We start from the raw sequence: 27,121 nt of genomic DNA on the forward strand, positions 1-27,121 counted from the left end.
TGCTTTTTACATACCTTTTGAACCACTGTTCTCATTTAAATGACTTAAAATTCCAAGATTTTAATTTGCTCCACTTTGAACTTACAAGACTTTCTTCTTTGGTCCATAAACAGTAGTAGTTGATGATTCCCAGAAAAATTGCTTAGGGTTGAAGGAATATATTTAACTATCTAATGGAGAGTTAAAATAGATGGTCAAAAGACCTATTAAAATGCTCTGATCTTGATCCTTTGCTTACATGTTAGTAAGCTGCTTCAAAGTAGATTTTATGCAGTCAGAATGACTTCTTGCATTTATTAGCATTACAGGGACCTGATTTCATTTAATATGTGTAGATTCTACTATAAAACAAAAGTAGTATCTTCCAATTATACAAAACAATCCACCTTACGTTTTTAGACTAGACTTAGTCTTAAGACTGTTTTTATAAAGCTACTTCAGTAAACTATTTTTTAAAATATTATCTTTCATGTTTTTGCTTTCCATTTTATTAAATGTCTTTCTTCTTAATTCTTCCATTTTCCCAGTAAAGTCATAAAGCCTTTCCTCTAAGAAACCTCCATTGCTTGTACAAGAAAAACTGTTCATTTGTAATGTATATCTTGGGTTCTCTATACATGATAGAAGTCATCCTGCTCCACTTTTTCCTTACTCTGGTACATATACTGGATACTCTGGTATATGCTACATAAATGCAGAGAAAAAAAAAATGATTCAAGAGAATTGGTTTAACTGTAAAAGAAGAGATAGCAAGAAATTTCACTCAAGTGGATTGCTTCATTAGTGGAGCTAACGTTGCTTCCAGGAATTGCGCCAGTTCTCTCAGTGGTTAAACTAGTATCTCTGCACAAGCCTGCCTTATGCTGCATAGGCACGCCCCAGAGACAAGTCTTATGAATACCCTTTGGTTTAATTTCTTAAAGTTAACAACATTGCTGTGGATTGAGAAAAAAAAAATCCCTAAAATATAGTTTTAGTCAACCTGGCAATAATACCCTCTGTCAAAAGGCTGAGAAATTCTTTTAGTACTTTTCCTGCCAGTGTTAGACTTCTGTTTTCGACTGATCTGATGTATTTATCTTTTCTAGTCTACTATCCCCTCATCCCCTCAGTTTCATAAAATTTATATGATGTAAAGCATTAATCTCCCAGCATAAACATGTTTAAGTAGTTTTACTGGTTTTAAGATTTTAGATTTTCTCCTGATTTTATATGATTTATTCCTATATAGATTTTTAGTTAATGGAATATTCAAGGATTTACACTGTGATCTAATTTCATGCAAGGATTAAGACTATTATTTGAAAGCTTTTTTGTAATTAAAATTAATTTTTCTTTCTTCTCTTAATTATAGTTACAATTCTGTTTTGTTACTCAATTGCAAAATACATGCACATTACACAAATGTGAAATGAAATCATAACAGTAGGAGTAAAAATTATGAAAAGTTCATTCTTATCTTTGGAACTGGGCTAATAGTGTATGCTAAAAACATAAAAATAAGTTTTTAATTTGTCTCACAAAAAAAAAAAAAAAAGAAATACATGGTTCTTCCTTTGCTTCGTATTTTTTTTCAGTCTTTCCCAAAGAGCTGAAAATGTTTTCAATGTTTTAAGAGAGGCAAAAGTTACAAGCTAACTTTATTGTTTCAGTGATCCAGTAATATAGTTCCTCTCCCTAGGGAGTCATCGCACATTCTTCATGAATTCTATATCCTACATACATTCCTGAAAGCAGTAGTGGCCTTTCTATTCCTATGATGTTCCAGAGGCAAATACTTGAAGTTGTCACTTTAATGAGGATGTAGTGCTTCTGAGCTTAATAGTCCACTTCTCTAAAGCATTTCTAGCGTTATCCTTAAGGAGCAATTATTTTTTGAAATGGCAAGAGAATATACACAGATTTAATTTTTTTCTCATCTCTAAAATAGATCTTATTTGCTTTCTGTTCAGTACTGCCTATATAGTATAGTGTATATATAGTGGAAACTATATATAGTATAATTTCTCATTTGTGTATGATCATGTACCCAAGCAAAGGTGACACGTTTTTTCCCTGAGGATCTCTGCTATTCCCACCATGTACTAAGCTACCTAAATCAGTAACTAGTCTATACTACTGAACCTGGGTGTCATGGTGGATGACAAGTTGACCATGAGGCAGCAGTGTGCCCTCATGGCCAAGAAGGCCAATGGGATCCTGGGGTGCATTAAGGAGAGCGTCTCTAGCAGGTCGAGGGAGGTGATCCTGCCCCTCTACTCAGCCCTGGTGAGGCCACATCTGGAGTATTGTGTCCAGTTCTGGGCTCCACAGTATAAGAGGGATGTGGAGCTGCTGGAGAGAGTCCAGCACAGGGCCACAAGGATGATCAGGGGCCTGGAACATCTGCCCTGTGAGGGGAGGCTGAGGGAGCTGGGCCTGTTCAGCCTGGAGAAGAGAAGGCTGAGAGGGGATCTAATCAGTGTCTATAAGTACCTCAAGGGAGGGAGTGCAGAGGATGGTGCTGGTCTCTTTTCAGTGGTGGCCACTGACAGACCTAGAGGTAATGGCCACAAACTGAAGCACCAAAAGTTCCACAGGAACTTAAGGAAAAATTTCTTAACAGTGAGGGTGGAACAGGGTGCCCAGAGAGGTTGTGGAGTCTCCTTCTCTGGAGATCTTCAAAACCCGCTTGGACGCAGTCCTGTGCCACGTGCTCTAGGTGACCCTGCGTGTGCAGGGGGGTTGGACTAGATGATCTCTAGAGGTCCCTTCCAACCCTAAGCATTCTATGATTCTATGATTCTATGATTTCTTTGTTCTGTTCAGTTTTATTTTTTCCAAAACTTTTGGGATAATGTTATCATGTAGGCTTTTAATTAATAAAAGGATATACAGATGATAAAGGCAGCAAAACAGAACTGAAGTTATGAAAAGGAAATTCAAAATTATTTATCTGTCATTATCTGCAAAAACATGATGATTGTTAAAATGTAAAAAATGATTGTTTTTTTTTCAGAATGAATGTGTTTCTGGAAAAAGAGGTAGAAAAAATGGAAAATGATTTATCTGTTTGGAAATGGAAATATGAACAACTAAAACAATTCCAGCTGGAAAGTCTGAAACAGGTATGTTGGCAATACAACATTAACAGATAAAATGCCTTCATGTAACTAAGAATAAAAACTTTCCTAGCATTCAGGAAAATGGTAAAGCAAATATTTGCCCGTGTTCACTTTGGGTTATGAAAACCAAGTTTGTTTGTAAATGGTGTAATAGGATACTTCGATTTGGAAGGTATCTCAGGAGGTTTGTAGTTCAATCTCCTGCTCAAAGCAGGGTCTGCTTCAAGGTCATGTTCAGGTTACTCAGGGCTGTTACCCAGTCAGGTCTTCTCCAAGAACAGAAACTGCACAGCCTCTCTCTGAGCAACCTGTTCTATTCTTGTCTCTTTTGATAGTGAGAAAGGTTTTCCATATATCCAGTTTCCATATAGCCACCTCTCTTGTTCCAACTTATACCTATTGTCTGTCTGTTGTCCTATCAGCTTGCACTATTGCGAAGGGTCTGGCTTTGTTGCCTCAGTATTCCTCCTTGTTATGTCTTGCTGGGGACTGCTCTTAGGTGCCCCTGGCTGAACAAACCCTAGTCCCTCAGCCTCTCCTCACAGAACAAGTGATCCAAGTGCTGAGGAGATGGAAATAACCCCTTTCATCAGTCTTTTGGCTCTGTTCCTATGAAAACAGCCCAAGATGCTGCTAGTCTGTTTTATTGCACACTGACTCATGCTCAGCTCACTGCTTCCCAGGACCCCAAGGTCTTTCCAGCAAAACTGCTCCCTAGCCAGTCAGTTCCCAGCATCTGCTGTTGCGAGAGACTCTTCCTTCTCCGGCCCTGGACTTTGTCATTGCTGAATTGCATAACGTTCTTTATCAACCTTCTTCAAGCCTGCCTTGGCATCCTTCTGGATGTCATCCCTGCCCTCAAGTGCATTGACTGTGTTCCCCACAATTTTGTTTCGTCTTAAAACCAAAGCATGCGCTTGGTCTCTGTCTCCAGGCCAGTGATAAAGACATTAAACAAAAAAAGTCCCAGGAGAGACCCCTCTGTTACTCCACTAGATAGAGATCCCCAGTATAATCTACCAGACTCCCCATAAGTGTATTACCCACTAACCATAACCCTTGGATCCAAGTTACTCATTTTTTTTAACCCATCTAGTTTTTCACACATTCATACTGTAGTTAATGCAAGAGTATTGTGGGAGAAAGACTTGCCAAAATCAGGAAAAGATATATTCACTTCTCTCCTCTCATCCTGGCATTTTAATTTTGAAGGCAATCAGGTTGATCAGGCATGATTTATAGTTGGCAAATGTATGCTGACTCTTTTCTAATTATCTTCTCCTTCATGGACCAAAGTGAGGCTGACCAGCCTATGGTTCTCTTAATCATAATTTCAGCAATTTTTATAGATTGTCACAACATTTGCCTTTCTCCAACTGTCAGGGACCTCCCCTGTTCTATTTCAAAGTTGATAAAGGGATTGACCTTGCAAGGAAACTTGCTCTTTCAAGACTGTAGATGCCCTCTTTGAGGGTCTAGGGACTTGCACAGGTTGAGTTCTCCCAGTAATTCCTGACCTCCTTATCCACTGCTGCTCCTTTTCTTCCCCAAATTGTTTGCTGGTCACGGATGCCTGACCGAGCAGGATGGGCAACACTGTCTGCTAGTGCCCAGCATCCCTAAAACACCACTGGGCAACAGGCTTCCCCTGCTCAGTTGCTTACCACCATGATGGTGGTAGTGGGGTCCTTCTGCTGACTCTATGAGATCTGCAGCCTAAGTGGGGGGCAGAACCCCAGCATGGGACAGTTGCCACTGCCTACCACGTCCTGCTGGACAGGGACAATCAGAGCTGGAGCGCTCTACTTGGGGGGCAGCTGTACCCCAAGGCATGGTGAGGCACAGGGGGCCCATCAGGGTTGGCCAAGGAGGCAGTGACCGTGCTGGTGAGCAGCATGCAGTGCTGCTGTTGAGATGCTGTGCTGCCCCATTGCAGAGCTGCAGAAGGAGGGGAGCAGACTGCACGGTGCCCGGGAAGACAAAGGAAGATTGACAGAATCTTCACAAGGATGGTAAGGAAATGAGAGCCTGGAAACACAGCAAGAGGGGCAGCCAGAAACTGCAGTCAGTTGAGGGAATAAATTGAGTTTCTCATGTGGGGAAGACTGGAAGCCTGTGACCTCCAGCAGTATTAGGGTAGCTCCTTCTCCTTTTGTGGATTGGCAATTGTAGAATAGGGACAGTGGCCTGGTTGCAGAGTAGGAGAAAGCTATAACTGGGAGGCATCAGAGTGCCTGTACCATGCATTAATATCTGGAGTGAGTAGTGGGAGGCTCCCTTCTGTGGAAACAGAAATGTCCATGTTCCCTGTTTTCTTTCTAAAGAGGCTTGTGGCTTGCTGTGGGCTTGGATCTAGGGTGTTGCAGAGGAGTTGCTGACTTGGATTGCTGTCCCTTCCTGCTCACTCACATGGGCTCTAGCAATTCTGCCAGAGAGACCTGGAGTTTATTGAGAGTGATGACTTTGAGGTCATGGGGGCCCAGGTGTTGTTCCCTCAATACAAGCAGCTGGTCAGTCTGGTGAGGAGGACTTTAAAATAGAGATGGGGGGCATAGGAGATGACAGTAAAGTGACATTCAGGATGGAAACCTCAGAGTGATGGGAAAAAGAGACTTTAGGAATGATAAAACAGGACAAAGGGACACCCATCTCAAGCATTGGTATGCAAACACACACATCTGGGAAACAAGCAGGAAAAGCTAAAGCTAAACCACAAAAGTACAAGATTGTTGAAATAACTAAGATACAGTGTGAACAACTGGAGTGTTGTGAAGCTCCCCCAGAAGCAAGCTCTGTAGGGAGACAGGCTAGGAAGGGAGGATGAGGATTTCCCTCAGGTCTGTAGAGCTCCTCTGTGGGATGGTGACAGTCTGATTAAGAGCTTGTGGCTCAGGGTCAGAGGAGAGGCCAGTAAGAGTGACATTGTGGTGGGAGTTTTTTACAGACTACCTGATAAGGACACAAATAAACTCTTTAAAAGAGTCAAAGAAGTTCCTGAATTCCAAAGCCAGTGCCCATAGGGGACTACAACCTCCCTGACAGCTGCAGGGAGGGCAAGGCCAGATGTGAATAGTCAAAGGTATTTTGGGAAGCTGTCAGGAATGATTTCTAGCTGTAGATATTTAATGGTCCAGTCAGTGATGATGCATAGCTGGATCTGCTGTTTCCCATTTTGGAGGTGGTAAACACTTTGTAAAATTCTGGATTCCAGTTACAAGCTAGAAAACCTTGTCAAAGTGAAAAGCTTTATGCCTACAAACTGCCTCAAAATTACTGGAGAATTGCTTTGCATATGAATCTACTATTGTTTTGCATACGATATTCTAGTATGAATATCCTATGAAAGATGCATATGTAAATGAAACTTCTATTTTCATAGACGTTATTTGTTGATATGGATATTTGTTTATCTGTCATACTTCAGTTACTTCAGATTTTTGTCCCTTATTTTCTGCTTGCTCATTAAGTACAATTTTAGCCTGTTAAAATTCTGCCCTATAGAGAAAGGAAAGATTTAGTTAATTATTTCACCTTTAAGTTTTGTTTAAGATATGAACTATCTTTATGTCATTGTCAGCAGAAAGAAAAGAAGAACAAGAAAAAATAAGAAGAGAGTAGACACTGATGCTTTTTATTTTTTATTTATGTACATCTGGACACATACATATATGTTGCTGGGTTTTTTTTCCCTTGGGAATGTTCAGAATGGAAATGATTAGTTCACATCAAAACATTAATACCTTTTTTAAAAATAATGTAGTTCTATGAGCATATGTCTAATTATTAACAGAAGGTGATATTTTGGGCATTCTGTATGTTTTTTGAGTTCTATAGAACTATTGCTTTTACTTTTTAGATTACAAGATAACACTGTTCTTGTTGAATCTGATTAATCTGAATGAAATTACTTGTGTTTATATGCTTTTCTGTAAGTGAAAAGTCTTGCTTTATTCCAATATTCCAATATACAAACCTTGCGAGTGTCACAGTATGTTTCTGTGGAGAAATGGAGTTTGAATTCCAGACAGGCTTCCTCTTGGTGAATAAATAGAGATGAGAATAAATAGAGATGAAAATATGGGAAAACACAGACAGATACAGGCAACAAATTGTAGGCCATAACTTCATTAACTTCATGCTGAAGCAGAGTGCTGTGCGTTCATCCTCCCTGGTGCATTGGTTTAACAGGTTCCATTGTGATCTGTAGGGGTTTCACCACAGAATCTGTGCAGTATGTCTTTGATTCTTGCTGGCTTATCCAGCGAACACAGTGGAAGCTCTTCAAGATTTCTTAAATGTGGCAGGTGGAAAGTTCAAATTACTTCTCTGTAAAAAAAAAAATGCAGATATGCCCTAATCAAATTTCAGTTGCTGTCAGATGTTGACTAATTGATGGTTAGAACTAGGTTAGTTTCATGCTTTTCAATTTTGTATTTTGGAAAAGTCAAGCTGTCTTATTTCAAGAATGACTTATAAAGAGAAATTTAAGGAAAAGAGGAGAAGGGGGTAAAAATAACCAAACTCCATCTGATTTTTTTTTCCAGAAAGAAGCAACATATTTGGCTTAATGTAGATGGCATTGCATTTAGACCTGATAAAAAATGGCCTAACCAAAATGTTTTCAATTTCTTTCCATAGACACCAAAACAGAAACTTGATTATTCACAAAGCTCTCAAAGTTATGACTGTAAATATAAATTTCAGCAGTTTCTTATTCTTATGGATTTGGCTAAGCCACATTAATGTAGCTATTCACAGAGTCACTACATGTTGAACATGCTACTCTCAATTTTTGGCTACCGACTGATTAATTGTCCTGCTGTAGTTCACAGCTCAACCTCTTAGTTCAACCTCTTAGAAAAAATAAAAGTGCTTTCCACCAGCAATATCACTCTTGCTCACTATTTCTTGTGAGACTAAGCCAGCATGGAAGCTGATTAAATCACAAAAGGATATCTAAGGCAAGTGTAGAGTCCTATATTAATTGGCACCCTTGGGTTTAGATTTTCTGCATAAACTAAAATACCTTATTTCTTTTGGTAGATCACCTGAGAACTCTATTGGGAATGTGGGGTGAAAAAATGGTTTGCCAGTGTTGGTACCAACCACGACAAATTAAGTGTTTTTTAGTAATAGTAAGTTCTACTAATTTTAGAAGATTGAGAGATTTTGTGTAACAAAAAAAGATTCAGAAGTGCTCAGATTTGAGCATTAGTGAGCCAAGTAACTAATTACTTTCTCTTTTTAAAATGAGTAATTCCTCATCTTTTAAACTAAATAAGATGGAGAAGCCTGATATTTTTGATCAATCATCCTTTAAAAATACTTTAAAAAAGAGATCATTCATACTGCATACATTTGGATATTGTAAGTAAGTTTCCAATTCATTACAAAAAGTAGTGAAATGGCAATACAGTGTTTGAATAGTTTTTGCTAACACAAATGAGCTTTTTTTATGCATGACTGTAGCATTGAATTTGTCCTGTTCAGAGACATAAGTGAGTTATTTGACAATCAAAACAGGAAGATGCATTTAGCCTTGAAATCAATCTTATCTTCTACTGTCATAAAATGCCTTCTTTCCCACTTAGTAATAAAGTAAGTAGTTAAGACTGACACTAAGAGGCTTATTATTCAAATCTCAAATAATACCACTAATTCTTAATATGCAAGCTGTCAAATGTCATGTGCTTTGGAATGGCACAGAATTTTGTTTCTCTGCGTCCTCATTTTTTTTTGTCTTTCTCTGTCCCTTCCTTAAATTCAAGCATTCCCTCATTACAATAGATTCAAACCAAATCCTAATTGGCTATTCTATTTAAACAGATTATTTCTTCACTCCAGATTGGAGCTTAGGGTTATCCTGCTTAGCTTGTTAAAATTGGGTGCCTTCACTTACTTTAGATATCTAATGAACTGAAATTCTATATTCACTAAATGTTTTCCTGAAAAAAAAGAAGGAATAGAAGTGGACTTCCCTTCATTTACATCTTTTTTTTTTTTTTTTCAGGAAAAATGTGCTCCACTGCTTGGTGTCAATCTCATAATCTCATTATTGTGAACTTGTTGCCTTTACTCTGAACTCTATAACCTCAAAGGTCTTTTCCAGTCTTAATGATTCTATGATTCTAATGATACTATCAGTTACAGAGGATCATTATTTACTCTGGGGGCTTTTGGAGAGCCCCAGTTATGAACTTGTTATAATATATTATTTGATCCATAGGATCACATCTTAAGCTAAACTTTATGTGTTTGCTTTTATTATCTATTAAAAACTATTTATGTGTGTCCTGTCTAGTTCAGAGGCTTCAGTATGATTTCTAGAAGAACTTGCAGCTATTAGTGTGAAACTGGCTCGTTGCCTTGCTTTTTGCATAGGTTACAATTTCCCTCTTTATGGCTGTAAATCTTTCTCTTTTCCTTAGAAAGGGGGACACAATTGCTGCATGTCAGCATTATACCTGCATTGCTGTGTTTCTACCAGAATACACAGAAAGGCAAAGATAAGTCTGTAAAACCATTTAATAAATAAAGGATGTTGCCATTAGCTATATTTGTTTCTAAAGTAAACTTTGTGGGTGGAGTGGGAGCCTTTGTTGTGCTTTCTGGAGAACATGAACATTTTTACATTGACAGTGTGGCTAGTTGAATGTCAATAATCATTTCCAAAAATTAGTTTTACAATTTGCGAGATATAGCTTTTGTTAGGGCAGGTATCTATGCATTAATTTTATATGCTGAAATTATTTAGCACAAAAAGTGTATCACATTCTGATTACTTAGGCCTTGGACTCTTCTTGAAACAGTGCAAACATTAGCACAACATGCCAGGAGCTCCTAAACACTGAAATTCATATATTCAAGATTCTATATATGAATGAAGGTTTTATGTTTCTGAGTTGCTGTTTAATCTGACATGCACAGTAAAAACATGCACAGTTTAATCTTATGACATGCACACTGCAAGTCTTCCTCGAGCTTTTAGAGCTGTCTTTATAATTTCTGAAGGACAGGCTCCTCTGGTGGGTTTAAAATCACCTAAAATGGCATATTGACAGAGCAATGTGATGCTACAGTGCAGTGAAGAGCATGCATATCCTGCTCTTCACCACTGGTGTGCACTGCAGACTTACAAATGCCTCCATAGGCAATGACCGCTGTGTTGCTCGAAGTCATTCTCTGGCAGCTGCAGTAGGGAGGGGATGCTTAGTTGGCTGAAAACAAATGAGGGAAATTATTTGCCCAGGTTGAGGAGCATGAACAATATGTAACAAGTATAAAACAATAGCTTTAACAAAGGCCGTATTAGCTAGTCCAGACTATTCTGTTTACTCCTAGTCTAAGACGTGTCTGAGTAACTACTGTAGGAATAACTGCATTTCATAGGCCTGAAAATAAGATTTTTGATCATTTTATAGACTCTAAAATAAGTGATAATCTGCTCGAGTGAGCTAAAGGAATCTTTATAAAGTCAGTAGATCTTACAAAGACCGTGGAAACCGAAGGCCGAGTTTTAAAATGTTGTCCTAATTATTATGAATTCAAATGACTTCACAGAGTGATAAACAAAAATAATTTCCCTGTGGGAAAATTTGGGTATTTGTAGCCTAAATCTAGAATTTGGAATGTTCCTTGCTGAGGTCAGTCCTTGACCCGTCGGAGAGGCCAGTACGATTTTCCAAACATTAGTGAAAGGGAATGATGCAGTTACCTAAGGCTAGAGATGTATCGGATCAGATCTTCCATGCACACCTTACTCTTTGCACAGGCCTTTCCAGGTGTGAAAGGTGGGATAAAACTAATACTAATTTTCCCAATTGGGAATTTAATGATTATTTTCCACATTTGTAAATGACTACATGATTGGCAGTAAAAACACCACCAACAAAAAAGACAAACCAAGACCAGGATTCTTTTTATATAACTGGGTTCTGTTAAAACAGAATGATCAAAAGGTAAAAAGGACAATCCTTGGTATTACACTGCAAGCTGGCACTTATTTCTTTTATTCATTTATATACATGTATTTATGTACGCATATATGCAAAAAAGCATTCTATTCTACCAAGCCAAAGCTGCATCATTTATTGTTTATCTGTTTTTAAGATCTGATCATTTATTAAGATCAGTTTTGCCTGTTGGTCTGCCACCAACAGTAAATATAACCAGATGAAGAAGTGTTTTGAAGGCAAGAGAGGGATATTTCAGCACTAAACCTTATATTTTGAGAGATACATATGCATATGTAAATGAAGCAGTGTTTGTCCTAAAGGTTAGCTTTTTTAGCAGTGATAATTTTGGATATCTTAGATCACTTGAAAAGTCCAAAATAATGACTAAATTACTTCTACATGGTGTGTTGGTATTGTCAACTCTCCCTATGATTCTGTATCAGAAATGCATTATTTGCAGTAGAGAGAGTTCTCGTTTCTTTTTTAAATGAAAAAAAAAGAATTGTTAATCTAATTAACATGAAAGATGGTTATATATTCAGAATATGCCTTTCAGGATTATATTTTAATATTCACTTAGTTTTTTTTTGCTTCAGTAAATATTCCTGCCAGTAAGCTTACTTGTTTATTCATCTGCATAAAATCAGCTTGGGGGAAAATAAGCAAAATTTCTTATTTTTTTAGGATAATGAATTGATTATAACAAATGGTAGAATGTACAAAATTAAGCCTGGTAAAATAATAAACATCTGACATGTTAAAGATATTGAATTAAATATGGAAATATTTTGAATATTTTGAATATTGCAGTTGATTTTTCTCTATCTTTATCCACTTAAAAATTACAATATCTCATTTATTTTTAAGAAATCCAATTGTTTTATGTTCCTTTTTAATTGGAAATAATAGCTTTAGGTCTTTCTCTTTCTTAGTTTTTGAAAATAAATTACCTTTACTTTTCCAGGCATGACAAATACTTGGTCTTTCTAGTATACAATAAAGAAAAAGGCTTCTTTTTCATGGGAAGGAAATCAGATTCATATTTCTCTCTCTCTCTCTCTTTTTTTTTTTTAATTTAAAATATGTATGTATGTGTTTTGCAAGCTCTTTCCAGAATATCTAGCCTGATTCCTGGACTCTTGTTGATAAATCTCTTTGCTAATAAAACCTGCAAAAGTGTTGCTTTATTTACTCAGTCTAACACTTTTTTACATGTTAACAGTTGCTATTGCAGACACAGCAGGACTGTCATCATTGCTCTCTATGTTGAATCATAAGTCTGTGCAAGTCATGAAGCCTTGTGAAAACTACTGCTGTACAATAATCTAGAGTTTGGACTTCACTATATAGTAGCTGAACCACACCAACTTTTTGATTATCCTTAAAAGGAAAATTTAGAAAGAACCGAAGTTCATTTTCCCAGTTTAAAGTCTTGTCAGGATCTATGAAATAGAGATAGTACTTAAACATTTTAAGTTTTAGAATTTGTGTCACACCAAGCCTCTCACCTAGGATATAGTTTCAACTTATAGAACTTTAAAGATGGTTAGGTAATTTATCTTCCCAAGTTTCATAAGTGTAGGGAAAAAGTCAGGATTAGTGCTTTCATTGTAGTGGCTGAAATGGAATTTTGTTTTCACTTGGCTACAACATACACAAGAGACATGTATTACTTCTTGAACAAAGCACGGAACAAAGAACTAGCCTCATCCTTTCCCCCCCCCCCTTTTTTTTCTTGCTTAATATGTAATAAAAATTTGCCTCTTTGGCTTGCATGTTTAAGGCAAAGACTGACTGGCTCTGAAATAAGTGCCTTTGAGCTATAGCATAGATGTTTTCAGATTCTAATTAAGACAAAGGATTCAGTCATAGGGAAATATAACAAATACTTTGTTTGGATACGGTCGAAGTCTTTCTTTGTTTACATCAGTGGAATACTACATTTTTCTTTGAGAGGAAAAAAGAAGAAAAAAAGAAAAAAGAAAAAAAAAGAAGATATTTAGAATATCCTGAAGTCAGTGAGAAATCTGTTGCTGTCAATATGTCAATGAACTCTGAATCAGTGTCTAATTTGAACTAAGTGTCTGGTAGCAGCTGATAAAAATTATGCTGGAAGAGTCTCCAGAGGCCTTTCTAACTTGATAATGTCAAGACAATGTATTATTCCAGATAAATACCTATATTCAGGATAATGTATGTTCCAGATGAAATGGACGTGCCATGTGTAATGAAAACTGTAACACCATCTCTAAAGGGGCCTGCCGTCTGACCATTGCATTATAGGAATAATCTTGGGTATTTACTTACTCAGATCACTTATTTGAATTAAAGCTCTAGATTCATGCTCTGACGGGAAACCTATGTGGAGGCAATGTCCTATGCTATATTATTCTTGAATCTAAGCACCATGGCACCACATTTTCTTTCAACAAGGTCAGCTCTTGCATTTCTTCTCTCCTATTGATTTTGGGGGTCAGAGAAGTAAGTATTAAGTTAAATATTGACTTCATCTGTCCCTTTTGGTATAGACTATTGTTTAGGGGGGAAGCTTACTGCTTTTAAACAGCTCAGATGCAATCTTGATTTTCCTCAAAATTTAATACATACCAGGTGAGACCTGAAAGTTTTTATTATGTGTTTGATATGGATTATATTGCCTACAGGGAAGTATTGACTATAAATTCTAGCTTGACTTCACACTATCTAGCAATTGTTATTCTTGCAATATAACATTTATTTTGTACTGTACATTTATTGTACTGTAAATTGAAATAATTTTACACAATTACAAGAATGTTATTAAATAGTTATGAGAAAAATATATGTTTAACAATATAGGGCTAATTTCTGTTAAGTTAGGTTGAACAATGTTCTGGTATGCAGCTTATCCTGCTGATACAAACTAGGAGATTCCTGAAACTGATGAAAATTTGAACTTACAGTGACAGGTTCCTGTCATGCTGACCAGTAGTGATTTATTATTTTCATATGGTCCCTCATTTATCTACACTTTTGGCTCAAGTCAGCAACATAAGGAACTACAGCCAGCATGGAAGATCAGGTTAGGAATCAGCTGGAAAGAAAAAGATGTTTTTTCCAATCACTTCTAATCAGCAAATAAAGCTTTCAAAAAATAAATGACTTAATTTTTAGATGTTTTTCTGCTTGACTATATTCATCTTCCTGAGACAATTTCCTGCAGTTTTTGAATGAGGTTATTTTCATTTCACAGCACTTATTAGAAGAGCTCATGGTTCCTTCTGTTGCTTGCATTACTTTATGAGCATTACTAAATATAGAACAATAGATAACTACTGAAAGCAAAGTGGGGCAGCCTTTGCAGTAGACTGGCCTTACAACTACATTTGTATGCTGTTACCCAGAAAAAATCCAAAATTAAACAAGTAAATTATCATTATTCGAGGGTCAAGATTAAGTTATGATTTGACCATTTATTGCACTTTTTGTAGGGAATAAAAAGGTTTTTATGCTTTTTGTGTAGTTTATTTAAGTACTTTATATAATATATATATTGTAATATACATATATACATATATAATATTTACAATAATATATATAATATAATGGTGTGCATTATTTAGACTCAGCTTTCTAAGGTGTAGTATGATGTTTAAAGAACGAGCAAGAAAGCAAACTAAAAAATACTCAAGCAGAAATAACCAGCAGATCTTCAGATAATGAAACTGGAAACCTTGGTCTGCCATTTCAACAATACTTAGATGATGAAGGAAATAAGCACAGTTTATTAAAAGTTTTCAAATGTTATTGAAAAAAATAGTCGCTCTCAGCAGAGGCCTGTTACACCCTCTTTTGAAATGTAAGCCACAATGTCTAATATTGAACCTTGAAGCACAATGAGGAATTAGTGAACAAGCTTTTTGATTTTTCATAAAGCTAAGATGTCACTGAGGCAAATTAAGGGATGAAAGCCCATGCTTTTCTTCAGATCTTTTGGTTAAGAATATTCCAAACCAACTGCCCTTTGAGATTTAAAATTAAATTAGGAGAAATAATTGCTATAATCCCTATGCCTAAAACAATCTTTGCCATTTACTATTTTTTAATACAGTTTGTTTAATTTATTACCACTAACATCCCTGCTGTGTTCTGTCATAATCCAATCAGCTATAAAAAGCATGATAATGTTTGTAAAACAAACAAATGAACAGAAATCCCTTTCAGTATGAATTTTCTATTTTTATGTTGCTCATCTGTGAAACATAAAAAATATGTTTTTTGAGGTTAATTTCAGGTACATATTCTAGTTCAGTTGATGGTTAATATTTGTATATTTGCCATCTACAGGAAAGATTGGATGGAGGATCTGGGGAACTATAGGCCTGTCAGCCTGACCTCAGTATCAGGGAAAGTTATGGAGCAGATCATTTAGAGGGCGATCACACACCATGTGTGCAACAACCAGGAGATCAGATGCAGCCAACATGGGCTCATGACAGGCAGGTCCTGTCTGACCAACCTGATCTCCTTCTAGGACCAGATGACCCGCTTAGTGGATGAGGGAAAGGCTGTGAACGTGGTCTACTTAGACTTCAGTAAGGCCTTTGACACAATCTCCTATTGCCTTCACCTGGAGAAGCTGGCAGCTCGTGGCTTAGACAGGTGTCCTCTTTGCTGGGTGAAATACTGTCTGGATGGCCAGGCCCAGGGGATTCATTCACCAGGTGGTGAATGAAGTGAATCCATCTGGCAATGGGTCACGAGCAGTTTTCCCCAGGGGTCAGTGTCGAATATCTTTATCGATGATCTAGATGAGGGAATTGAGCGCATCCTCAGCAATTCTGCAGATGACACCAGGCAGGAAGGAAGAGTAGATCTGCTTGAGGGTAGGAAGGCTCTGCAGAAGGATCTGGACAGATTGGATCAATGGGCAGATACCAACTGTATGAGGTTCAACAAGGCCATGTGCTGGGTCCTGTGCTTCAGTCACAGCAACCCCATGCAGTGCTACAGGCTTGGGGCAGAGTGGCTGGACATCTGCACAGCAGGAAAACATCTGGGGGTGTGGGTCAACAGGCAGCTGAACATGTTCCAGCAGTGTCCAGTTGGCCAAGAAAGCCGGTGGCCTCCTGGCTTGTATCAGGAACAGCGTAGCCAGCAGGACCAGGGAAGTGATTGTTCCCTGTGCTTGGCGCTGGTGAGGCTGCACCTCGAATACTGTGTTCAGTTTTGGGCCCCTCACTACAAAAAGGACACTGAGGTGCTGGAGCATGTCCAAAGAAGAGCAATGAAGCTGGTGAAGGGTCTGGAGCACAGACCTTATGAGGAGCAACTGAGGGAGCTGGGGTTATTTAGTCTGGAGAAGAGGAGGCTCAGGGGAGACCTTATCACTCTCTACAACTACCTGAAAAGTTGTAGTGAGGTGGAGGTCAATCGCTTCTCCAGAATAACTACAGATAGAACAAGAGGGAATGTCCTCAAATTGTGCCAGGGGAGATTCAGGTTAGGTATTAGGAAGAATTTCTACTCGGAAAGAGTAGTCAAGCATTGGAACAGGCTGCCCAGGAAAGTGGTGGTGTCACCGTCCCTGACAGTGTTCAAGAAACATGGATGAGGTGCTGAGGAACATGGTTTGGCAGGCATGGTGTTGAAGGGCCTACGGTTGGACTCGATGATCTTGAAGGTCTTTTCCAACCTTAGTGATTCTATGATCTCCCTAAAAGGATTTTGCCTCTCCCTGCACAGTAGCAAATCCAACACGTTATGAACTTCTGATTCCTCAAGTGAGTGAACTGCTGCATGAAATGCTGCAGTTTGAAAGCCGTAGTGGTGGTGGTGGGGGGGGGGGGGGAGAAGGAGATATCAAATCACTATTGGATTCACAAACAGTCTGTGGACCGTAGGTCTGATCGCCTTCCTAGGAGTGAATCGAGTTCCCAAATAGTGTGATCAACTATAAGCTTGACTCTGGCAAGACCACGAATGGTCTGTCAACTGCAGGTCTAATCGCCTCCCCCAAACAAGTAGTCGAGTTCACAAACAGTATGATTTATTCAAATGCAACATTTACAAAGCAGGTTTTGCAGGTCAGTGCAGGAAATTCTCTGCTACAGCATGAGGTTTTTGAGCTAGCTCTGATGTACAAATGTGCAATCATCACTCACCCCAGAAGATGAGAGAGGGCTCTCAGGCTTGAGGCTTCTCAGGCAGCATCCCAACCCAAGGGCAGGAAAGGGGGATCAGCCCATGAACTGACCCAGGAGTTACGATGGTTTCTTCCCTCGCTTCTTCCTCCTATGTTCAACTTTTATGCTTTATATTCAGGTGGAGCTTTAGTGACTATAGTCATGCTTAATATTGTTATTGATTGCTGAAAAAGTTTCTTGCTTTAATTGAAAGGTACAGTCAATCAAAAATCTAGAGCGCATGCACAATGAGGAGTGGTCATATCTCGGAGGTGGGTAACTTTTGAGATGGAGGTGTGGTTTTGACATTTTAATGAGCTTATAATGAGCAAAGTTCAAGAAAAGTTCATCCGAAAGGAGTGATTTGCCACCCTTGCTGGCTCAGAACCGGGCTTGTTATAGTATATCTCCCATCAGACAGCCACTGTGCAGCTTATGAGCAGCCCAGCACAGGGAGTGCAACAGAGTTTGGCCGCAGTGTCTTCACTCCGCTCCACCCTTCGTTACTCCCCTTTGCAGCTGCGAGGAGGGCAGATTGTGCTGCCCAGGGAACCGTGGAGGAGCTGAGTCCGTGACTACAACCATCCTGGAAGTGGCAACTGTGTCTCATGCCAAGCAAGCTTCTGTAATGCCCAAACTTTTGTTAGGCCAGAGTTCTTCTCTCAGTTTTTGCTTTCAAACAATTCTTCCACATATTGTGAAGTTTTCAGTGTTTTGGTTGATACAAGACCTTTATGAACTTCAAGGGTACTTTCCAGAGGAGCAGCTGAAATTCTGGTTCTTTTCTTGACAGAAATTTAGAGAACTTTAAATGCATTTAAATCCATATGTAACATTTATTTAGATTATTCTTGGTTGGAATTAGAATTATTGCATTCAGCTTTAGGTAACAAATGTAGTTTGAGAATTAAATCGTATTAATCTCATCTTAAAGTTTGTTTACATGTAGAAATATATCAAGTGGGAATATTTTACATGACATATTTCTATAAGGTTATTTCAAAATTTGAAATGAGAAATTCTGAGTGAGCTAAATGTTGCAGTAAAGATCCTTAAATGATATGAGGTTTACATTGTAAATTCATTAATAAAAAATACTATAACTTGCATTAGAAAGGATGTTGTACAAAGAATCCCCAGACCTATAAGACGTCTGTAGTTTAGATTCAGTTTGTGTATTTCTAATTAAGGGAAGTCTTTGAATCTGTGTATCATTATTCAATAAACCCCCATGTTAAAGGATACTTAAAAGTAATCCTAATATAAAATTAAGTGTGTAGATTTTGAAGACTGTAAAATAATCTCTCTCTCATGTATGGTAAATAGCAGAATTCTGCCAAATAAGAAACAGCTCAAACATTTCCTCAGTGATAAATTCAGGAATTATTAAAAATGGAGTAGGATGGCATCTTGGTAGCATATCAGAGGTGGTAGTTTATTGAAGAATTATGAAATCACATCAATGAGACTAAAATTATAATATTTTAAGTGGAAATTTTGTACTCATCTTAAAACACTTTTTAAAAATCATTCATGTTTTGCTGAACTTTGATTTATTTATATATATATATATCTTTGTAGAAAGTTAGAGAATAGATTACTTATTGCTAGCTGACAAACTATATTATGCTTCAAGTACTATCCTTAATTGAACTCCTAAATAGGATAATGTTCGTTCTCACAAATAATGTGGTTATGTTCATACTGCTTGCTCTCAGTGAATTTGTGCACATCACAGACATTAGTTTTGAATAATACTAATTCATTCTTGTAGCACTAAACTTAAAAGCAGAGACAAAGTTATTTCTGTAAGAATTATTTGTGACATCCTTTTGTCTCTTTTGCAGAGACAAAAATGCAGGACAAAGAGAACAGCAAAATTTAGACACTTGAAAAAAAGAAAAGACACTGAAGAGTGAAGATTTTAAACATAATATTTTTGGCTTGAACCTGGAGAACGTGCTTACAGTGCTTATTTCATCTAGGCTACTTAGAATTTCAGCCAACATCGATGTAGGTGATAAAACTCAATGTATGCAAATACACAGCTTGCAACCTTTTTGACTTCAAATATGTATATAGTCTGAGATCCCCAGCTGGGAATACTGTTACAATATTCCAATATTAGTATTAATCAATATGAAACAAAGCTGCACCAAGAGCAACTTTTAGAATGATGACATAAGGCGGTATGTTCTGTTTTGTAGTACAAAGTGGCTGGAGATGGTCATAAATAGATTTTATGGCTTTTACTAATATAAAGTGCAGTGGAAGATGTGCTGGCACTCCCAACAATCAAGTATACTTTCTTATATACATCAGCCTTTGGAATCTGTTTTGTCTGGGACTTAGCTGGTACAAATTACAAAGGCAAATGTTTTCCTGAGAGGAGTAGCATACTAGGTTTGCACTTTGGACTACAAGTTTCTGAGGATATAAAGGTTCAGTCCTAATACATAATAAAATACATCATTCATTTTTCATATGCATTAGTAACTTGGTTAGGTAGGACATGTGGATATTTCCCTATTTTTTCCTAACTGCAAATATGAATATTTTTGGGGGGTAAAATAATCAAGACAGAACGATAAAAATGAGTGCATACTATGTTAATATTTTCTTTACAGGTCTTGAGACTAGATAGGTAAAAACGGTTACTGTAAGACTTCTAATAATTTTCAAGTAATTAATGAAAGTAGAATTTTGGACAGACATTATGGTAAATTCTCTCTGACACTCATTAACAAAAAAAACTTTTCCTTGAATGCATATCAAATTCATCTGAACAAAAGCTAGTCAGTGTTAAACTACTTCTTCATATAAATCCATTGATTTAACTGAAGTTCTGTCAAATGCATTCAACAACCCATGCAGATGCTACTTTGAGAAATGAAGTTAGCAAACATCAGGACTATCGTGAAGGCATTTAAATGTATGTGGACTATTGCAGTCTACATCAAAACAAACTAATGAAATAATCCAATAATTTCCTGCCCCTCTACTCAGCCCTGATGAGGCCACATTTGGAGTATTGTGTCCAGTTCTGGGCTCCACAGTACAAGAGGGATGTGGAGCTGCTGGAGAGAGTCCAGCGCAGGGCCACAAGGATGATCAGGGGCCTGGAACATCTGCCCTATGAGGAGAGGCTGAGGGAGCTGGGCCTGTTCAGCCTGGAGAAGAGAAGGCTGACAGGGGACCTGATCAGTGTCTATAAGTACGTCAAGGGAGGCAGTGCAGAGGATGGTGCTGGTCTCTTTTCAGTGGTGGCCACTGACAGAACTAGAGGAAATGGCCAGAAACTGAAGCATCCAAAGTTCTACAGGGAATTAATGAAAAATTTCTTAACAGTGAGGGTGACAGAGCACTGGAACAGGTTGCCAAGAGGGGCTGTGGAGTCTCCTTTTCTGGAGATCTTCAAAACCCGCTTGGACGCAGTCCTGTGCCATGTGCTCTAGGTGGCCCTGCGTATGCAGGGGGGTTGGACTAGATGATCTCTAGAGGTCCCTTCCAACTTTAAGCATTCTATGATTCGATGATTCTATGATCCAATAAAACCAACGCCAAAATCAACATGTAAAGAAAGATCTGTGAGATAAGAGTCAGGGTAATTCCCCTGCCCCAGGCATTTTTTATTTTCTTGAACCTATTCATATTCCTCTGCAAGTCTTACACTGTGGTTATTTTAGAGTTTCAGGATTTAAATTTGATCCGTGGACAATTTAGATCTCTGCACAAATCACTGTTGTGGTAAATTAATCATACACACAAAAGAGTTTTTTGTATGAGCAGATGGGAAAGAGGAAAATAAATGCCAATAAATCAGCAACTTTTCTTTTGATTTCAGCATAGTGCAATGATATCAGCTTGCAGCAGACTCAAACACTGTACAGAAAGGAAAGGAAGAAGTATTTGATTGCTAATAATGTTGGAGCTCAGATGCATGCATTGTCGTGAATATAAACATTCATTAAAAAGTTCAATTTGTTGCAGGGTTTGGTGTCTGAAGATATTGTCAGAAACAATAACATTTATCATGCATTCAGTATAGTTTCTGTTGGGCTAAATGGTGTTCTTAGCAGACTTGCTTACAATAAGGAAAAAGCATAGCAAATTAATTTTTTTCTTATATTGAATTGTTACTTGAAGTACTTGTCAAATAAAAGGTGGCCAACATTTGTCTTCCCCTTTCCAATAAAGGTAGTGTTCTGGATTTTAGTAGCCTTCGATTACTTTGCTTGCTTGTTTTTTTCTTTGGATAAAAAAAAAAGAAAAAGAAATCTAGAGACAGCCACATATACTGTAAACAATAATTACAAAGCTGCCTAGTCTCACACATAGCAAGATTCTTGCCAGCAGCCTGCGCACAGCACTGCTGTGCTTGGGAGCAGGCAGTTGGTAGATTTTCTTTCAGACCCAGGAGCTTTTCCTTTATTACTAAGTCCTTACAGACTTTCAGGGTTAGATACTGCAAACGAAATAAAATTACCTAAAAAGTAAATAAAGGGCCTAAAAACAGAGAAACTAATATGCCTCCACATTTTGCAGTTAACCAAAATGCTTGAAAGTGTTCCTTTTCCGTTGAGTAGAAATGGGTACCTTGCATACATGAAGTCTTTCTTCTATGCTTCTCAAAAGTGGAGGGATGCAGTGAAATGGACCTGTCATCATCGAGAAGGAAAATTAGGCAGTAGTTGTATAAAAAATGCTGGGTAAAATTTGTTGATATTAGAATCTAGATTCTAGGATGGCTATTGACAATTCAAAATCACAGTATTAATATGTTTTAATCACAGTCTGGTATGTAAATTTTGACTAAAGAAAATTATAAAGAAGTACTTTGAAACAACGACATTTATGATAAACACAGAAATAGAAACATACTGAGTATTTCAGTAGATTAGCGCTCAGATTAGATTTTAATTTTTAGCTTTGCAGACTTCAGTCTACATCTGCGAAACAAGTGTATTGAAGCTCTACGCCAGGAAGAATAAATTAGGAAGCAGCCGAATAGTTCAGACACTCTGGTGCTAAAGTGTGCAAAGACAATTTTGGCATGCCAGAGCATGACCGAGTCCTTTACTGAAGTTTCTGCATATATCTGCATATATTCTGTAGTTTAAATGGCATTTTAAAATATATGCTATCCTATTAAGAATAAAACAGAGCAAAGCCAGTGCGTCTAGCTCTACCACACTCTGTGTGAAAATTGAAGAGTGTTCAGAGTTCTCAGATAAACTGAATTCCAAACTGTATCTTCTTCAAAAGCATTAAGGTGTGAAGGAAAAGGAACGAGTATGGTATATATATATCCATATGTATAAGATTCATATATATATTTATACATACGCACCTTTACATAGTGGATATACATGTGTGTGTATAGATATATTTATATATATATATATATATATATATATATATATGTATAATGGAAAGAGAAAAAATCTGAACCAAAGCTAAAAAAAAAGAATTGATCTTTTCACATGAACAAAATGCCAATTAAATGAAATATTATATATATATTTCTATGCAAAGAGACAATTACAATGCTAGATAGCAATTAAACCTTTCTATAAGGAAAGGATTACATTCCAGAAAAATGAAAATTACAGGCAGTAGGTTTTTCAGCAGGTTTTTTTTTTTTTTTTTTTTACTTCTGTTTTTGGAAGGAACTGGTGAATCACAGTCAATTGGAGGTGGTATCGGTCTGATACTTTGCCTGGAAATGAACTCAGCTCAGGATACAGAAGAGAGAAATAAGAAGTCCAAAAGTGGAGCTCAGAGAGCCTTAGGGAACAATGAGAAAGGGCTACCCCTTGGTTTTGGAAGACATGCGGCTAGGAAAGACCTTGAAGTCTAAAATGGGAATGAAAATCTCATGCAGTAATGGATCATTAAGAGAATCGAATTAATGCTCAAAGAGAGAAGTATTTTGCTTGTGATTTTGGTAAGTTAATTTTTAATGTTACTTTATATTTTTTCTGCTTGTCCACACTCAAAAGTGTCCCTAGGATTTTTTTTTCCATAGTTACAGTATTTTAATACATTTTTTATCAGTTGAAATAGCAGCATCTCTGCCCTTAATAGTTACTGTGACCCCATGGTAGCTCTCAGACATTGCTGGTATAACTGCAAAACTTTTGCAGTTCCAGGCTCTGGCTTGAAAAAGTTCCTTAAAAATGTGGACTCTTTTTGAGAGAGAATCTAAAGATAATAGTCCTATGTGCATTATAGATTTTGCTTCAGAAACAAAGCACTTCCGTCTGCTGTGTTTTGTAAGTAACTATAGAATGTAGTGCGGAAAATAGTTCCATGAGTAAAAATCACTAATTTTTTTAGGATGCATTTTAGTTATTTTATAGAGTTTAGGAGGATGTTTAGGTTTAGGACCACTAATTTACTTTGAAATCAACCTGTGGCTCATTTGTGGCCTAAATGAGTGCAAATACCCTCAATACTGTATGACATGAAGAACTGAGGATAGCAGGAATCTGTACACAGAAATTTGTACACAGTCCTCTTGCTCTGGATACTAAAGCAGAAGAAATGAAAATTAAAACATATTGATTTATATTTTCATTGATCTGTGCAAGGTGAAAACAGGTGTTCTGTGCAAAATATGACACAGGCAACCTGAATCTGCTTTTTTAGATTCATTTTTTTAAGCAAAAATTCTTTCCTCTTGGGGTCAAAAGTCTGTAGGGCGTATTAGGTTTGCTTGTAGATTATCAGTATGAAGATAGATAGCACTAGAAGTTAATGTTTCCATGAGGTTATGGAAAGCTCAGACTGTAAGTAAATACATTAAACTGTTACTGGTTCTTTTTCTCTCTCTCTCTCTCTTGTTAGTTCTGTTCTGGAAAAAGACATGTAGTCAAAGTATCCTCTTTTTGTTAACTGTTTTTGGAGAACTTTTCTGATGAAATGATTTTGTTAAAAAGTGCCAGTTTTGTAAAAACAAAAACTTCTGCCGAGGAGATTTCTAATTTTCTCGCCATTATTTATTTATTTATTTATTGTATTATTGACAGTCTGTACCACATCAAATCAAAACAACTTTTTAACCATGATACTTTCCTGACTTTGACCATAAATTTTAGGAAAATTAACAGAATTTATGGTAAAAAAAAAAAAGCTAAATGAATTTTCCTTCATCCACCATGTTCCTGAGAAGTGTGTGTAGGGTTTTACTCTACTTTTCACTTTCAATGTGGAAACATGTCCTGAATTTTCCATCTCATCATCCTTTTTATGCTGTCATCACTCCCACAGGTTGGCAGATTATTTGTTGCACTCCGTCCTGCTCTATCCTCCCTTGACCAGAGGGAGGGAGAAAAATGAGCTCAACCATTTTTATGTTGTCTGAAATAGAATCATAGTTTTAAGATTTTTCTGCTAATGAACTGTATCAGAAACACTTCCTTTTCCTGTGTCTCTGTTTCTCAGCATCTCTGTCTTTTGTAAAAAAGGTGTAAGGCATAATTATCCAGTGCTCTAAGGCATAATTATCCAGCTTCAAAAGGTCAGTACACTGAAGTTTATTTCCACTGTTCACCTTAACAGTTATCCACTTCTCTTAGAGCTCTCTGACCCCACTGTCTGCTTCTACCATTATTTTAGTCTTTCTTTTGAAAAGTTAAATTCAAACCAAGCATGTGGAAAATTTTTCTGGAGATATAATGTTCACATTTGAAGGGAAAACAAAAAATCCTGATTTTTTTTTAATGTGTAATATTGAATTTGAATTGCAAATTGGGTTTCTTCTTAGCTTTTTGATCCCTTTGAAAATTAGAAAATGAAACTAAAGTTCTGCCTCAGTTCATCAAAAGTATTTATGTACTCATGTGACTCTGTATGTCATATTTTAAAAATCCCCTGAAGGTCATTTCGTGGTAGATGTGGGGTAAGAATCACTGATAGTCCTTTAATATATTTATCTTCAAAATTAAAGTTTCAGTAATTAAAACCATCAACATGATAACTAATTTTTACTATTTCTGTATTGCTTTTGGCCCTGGTTATATCACAATTCACATGCACTGAACAGAGAGAGTAGACCTTAAAGCAGTGATAGATGAAGTCCCATATTTTTTTTCAGGTAATGAAAGAAATTAAAATTATGGATTCCCTTTAAGAAACACATGAAGGTGTGGGTGTGTATATATATATATGCGTGTGTCTGCGTGTGTGTGTGTGTGGGTGTGTATGTATTTATATATAAAGAAACTGTTTTACAAGTTCAAAATACCTAAAACCTGTCGTGTGTTTGCCTTGTGCTGCATTTCCATTTTCTTGCTCAAGAAAGAAGTGCAATTTTGTTGCTTTGTTATGTTCCTCATCTTGCTGAATTAAGTCTCAAAACTTGTCTTCTCCAGCTGTGCAACAGAAAGGAGAGAAGGTCTGTGCAAGATGTATTTGCACAGTAAAAGTGTTTTTCAACTTCTTGAAACTGCATATAGCATGGAGCAGAGTAAGTGATGAGAGCCCACAGTATTGTTTTTTTCTACAGCGGTGAGAGGTAATAGGTCCTTTGCTGAGCTCTCTCAGTTATGAAATAGTCTGCAAAGTCCATCAGCATGCAGGAATTTTCTTTTTCTTCTTTTTCTTCTTTTTTTTTTTTTTAATCTTGATTACAGAGGCAAACAAATCCCTGAAGCTTTTGTTTTCGTTCTTGTTTTTGCTTTTGTTTTCCTTGTTTGCATGAGTTTAGTGTGTTCTCAAAAATCTGAGTTAATGGCAAACATTGAATTTAATCTTGCCTTAATCTAAAACACTGAATTATGAAGAGGTCCCTTTTATGATGTATTAAAGTGGGCTGAACAGATCTGGAAAATGTCCCAAAGTATTTATGTGTTCTATTTAAATGTACCTCCATCTCTCAAAAATGAACTCCTGGAAATTGTACTTTTTTTAGGAAAAAACGTAACAGGTCTTGCACAAGGCAATTCTGCAGTGTATATCTATACTTCATCTTTGAACCACGGTGAACAGTAAGATAATAAAACATTGTAACTTTTATTTATTTATTTAAGAAATAAATATTTATCACTGAAACCGAGTCTGCTAGTATTCAGGGCTTTCATTTCTATGTACTCAAACACACTTCTAAAAGCTGTAGCAATATAGTATATTCACTTTTTTTTTCTGAGGCTTTTGTAATGAGCGTATTGTTTCTATCATGAGCAATCAGTAAGCCATTAAGATGTTCTTTATTGACTAATTGAGTTAAAATAGTGAAGCAAATTCATTGAACAAGTAGCTGAGCTTGCATAGAAAACAGATATTGCATCTGAACCATGCTGTATTGGGTAATGTAGCTATTCAAATTGTTTTAAAAATATGAGTAAGTAAAATAATTGATTAGATTTTATTCCGGGATGCCTAGACAAATATGGACATGTGTTATGTAAAATTGGATTCATGTGTCTCATTGGAAGAATACTGTAAATAGCAAATATTTTTCCTTTATACTTGAATTGTTCTTCTGCAAATGCTGACACATACCTTTACTTGTAGTCAGAGTTCTAAAGGACAGAAGTATTATCCTTAAACACTGGCACAGCATGATTAAATAATTGATTAAGACAAAACATAACAATTCAGTCAGGTAAAGCAATATTTTTAAATAATCCTGAAAATATATGTGAATCTTCCCCTGCTTTAAGAGGATGGGTTTTTTTAATTATTTTCGTATTTATATGAATAATCCTTGATTCTTACATAATCAATGTTTCTAATCAATATTTATATGTATCTGATGGAAGATGATGGGGCGAGACTTTTCTCAGGGGTGGGCCAGTGGCAGGATGAGAGTCAATGGGGACAAACTGAAACATAGGAAATTCCACTTGGACATGAGAGAACACCTACTTATTTACTGCCAGGGTGATTGAACAGT

The 27,121-nt window shown here is 36.9% G+C and overlaps 1 protein-coding gene across 1 annotated transcript in view; it reads left to right on the top strand.

Moving 5' to 3' along the window:
• CCDC102B (coiled-coil domain containing 102B) overlaps positions 1-27,121 on the top strand; it is a 148,264-nt gene that overhangs the window by 19,750 nt on the left and 101,393 nt on the right. Inside the window, exon 4 of the mRNA XM_088535644.1 lies at positions 2,999-3,107. Coding sequence (XP_088391770.1) covers positions 2,999-3,107 — 109 coding nt within the window. The remainder of the gene's footprint in view (positions 1-2,998; positions 3,108-27,121) is intronic.

This window comes from Tinamus guttatus, unplaced genomic scaffold, assembly GCF_059628265.1.
Source record: "Tinamus guttatus ecotype Peru unplaced genomic scaffold, ASM5962826v1 Tinamus_guttatus_pri_ptg000639l, whole genome shotgun sequence".
Classification (NCBI taxonomy): Eukaryota; Metazoa; Chordata; class Aves; order Tinamiformes; family Tinamidae; genus Tinamus; species Tinamus guttatus.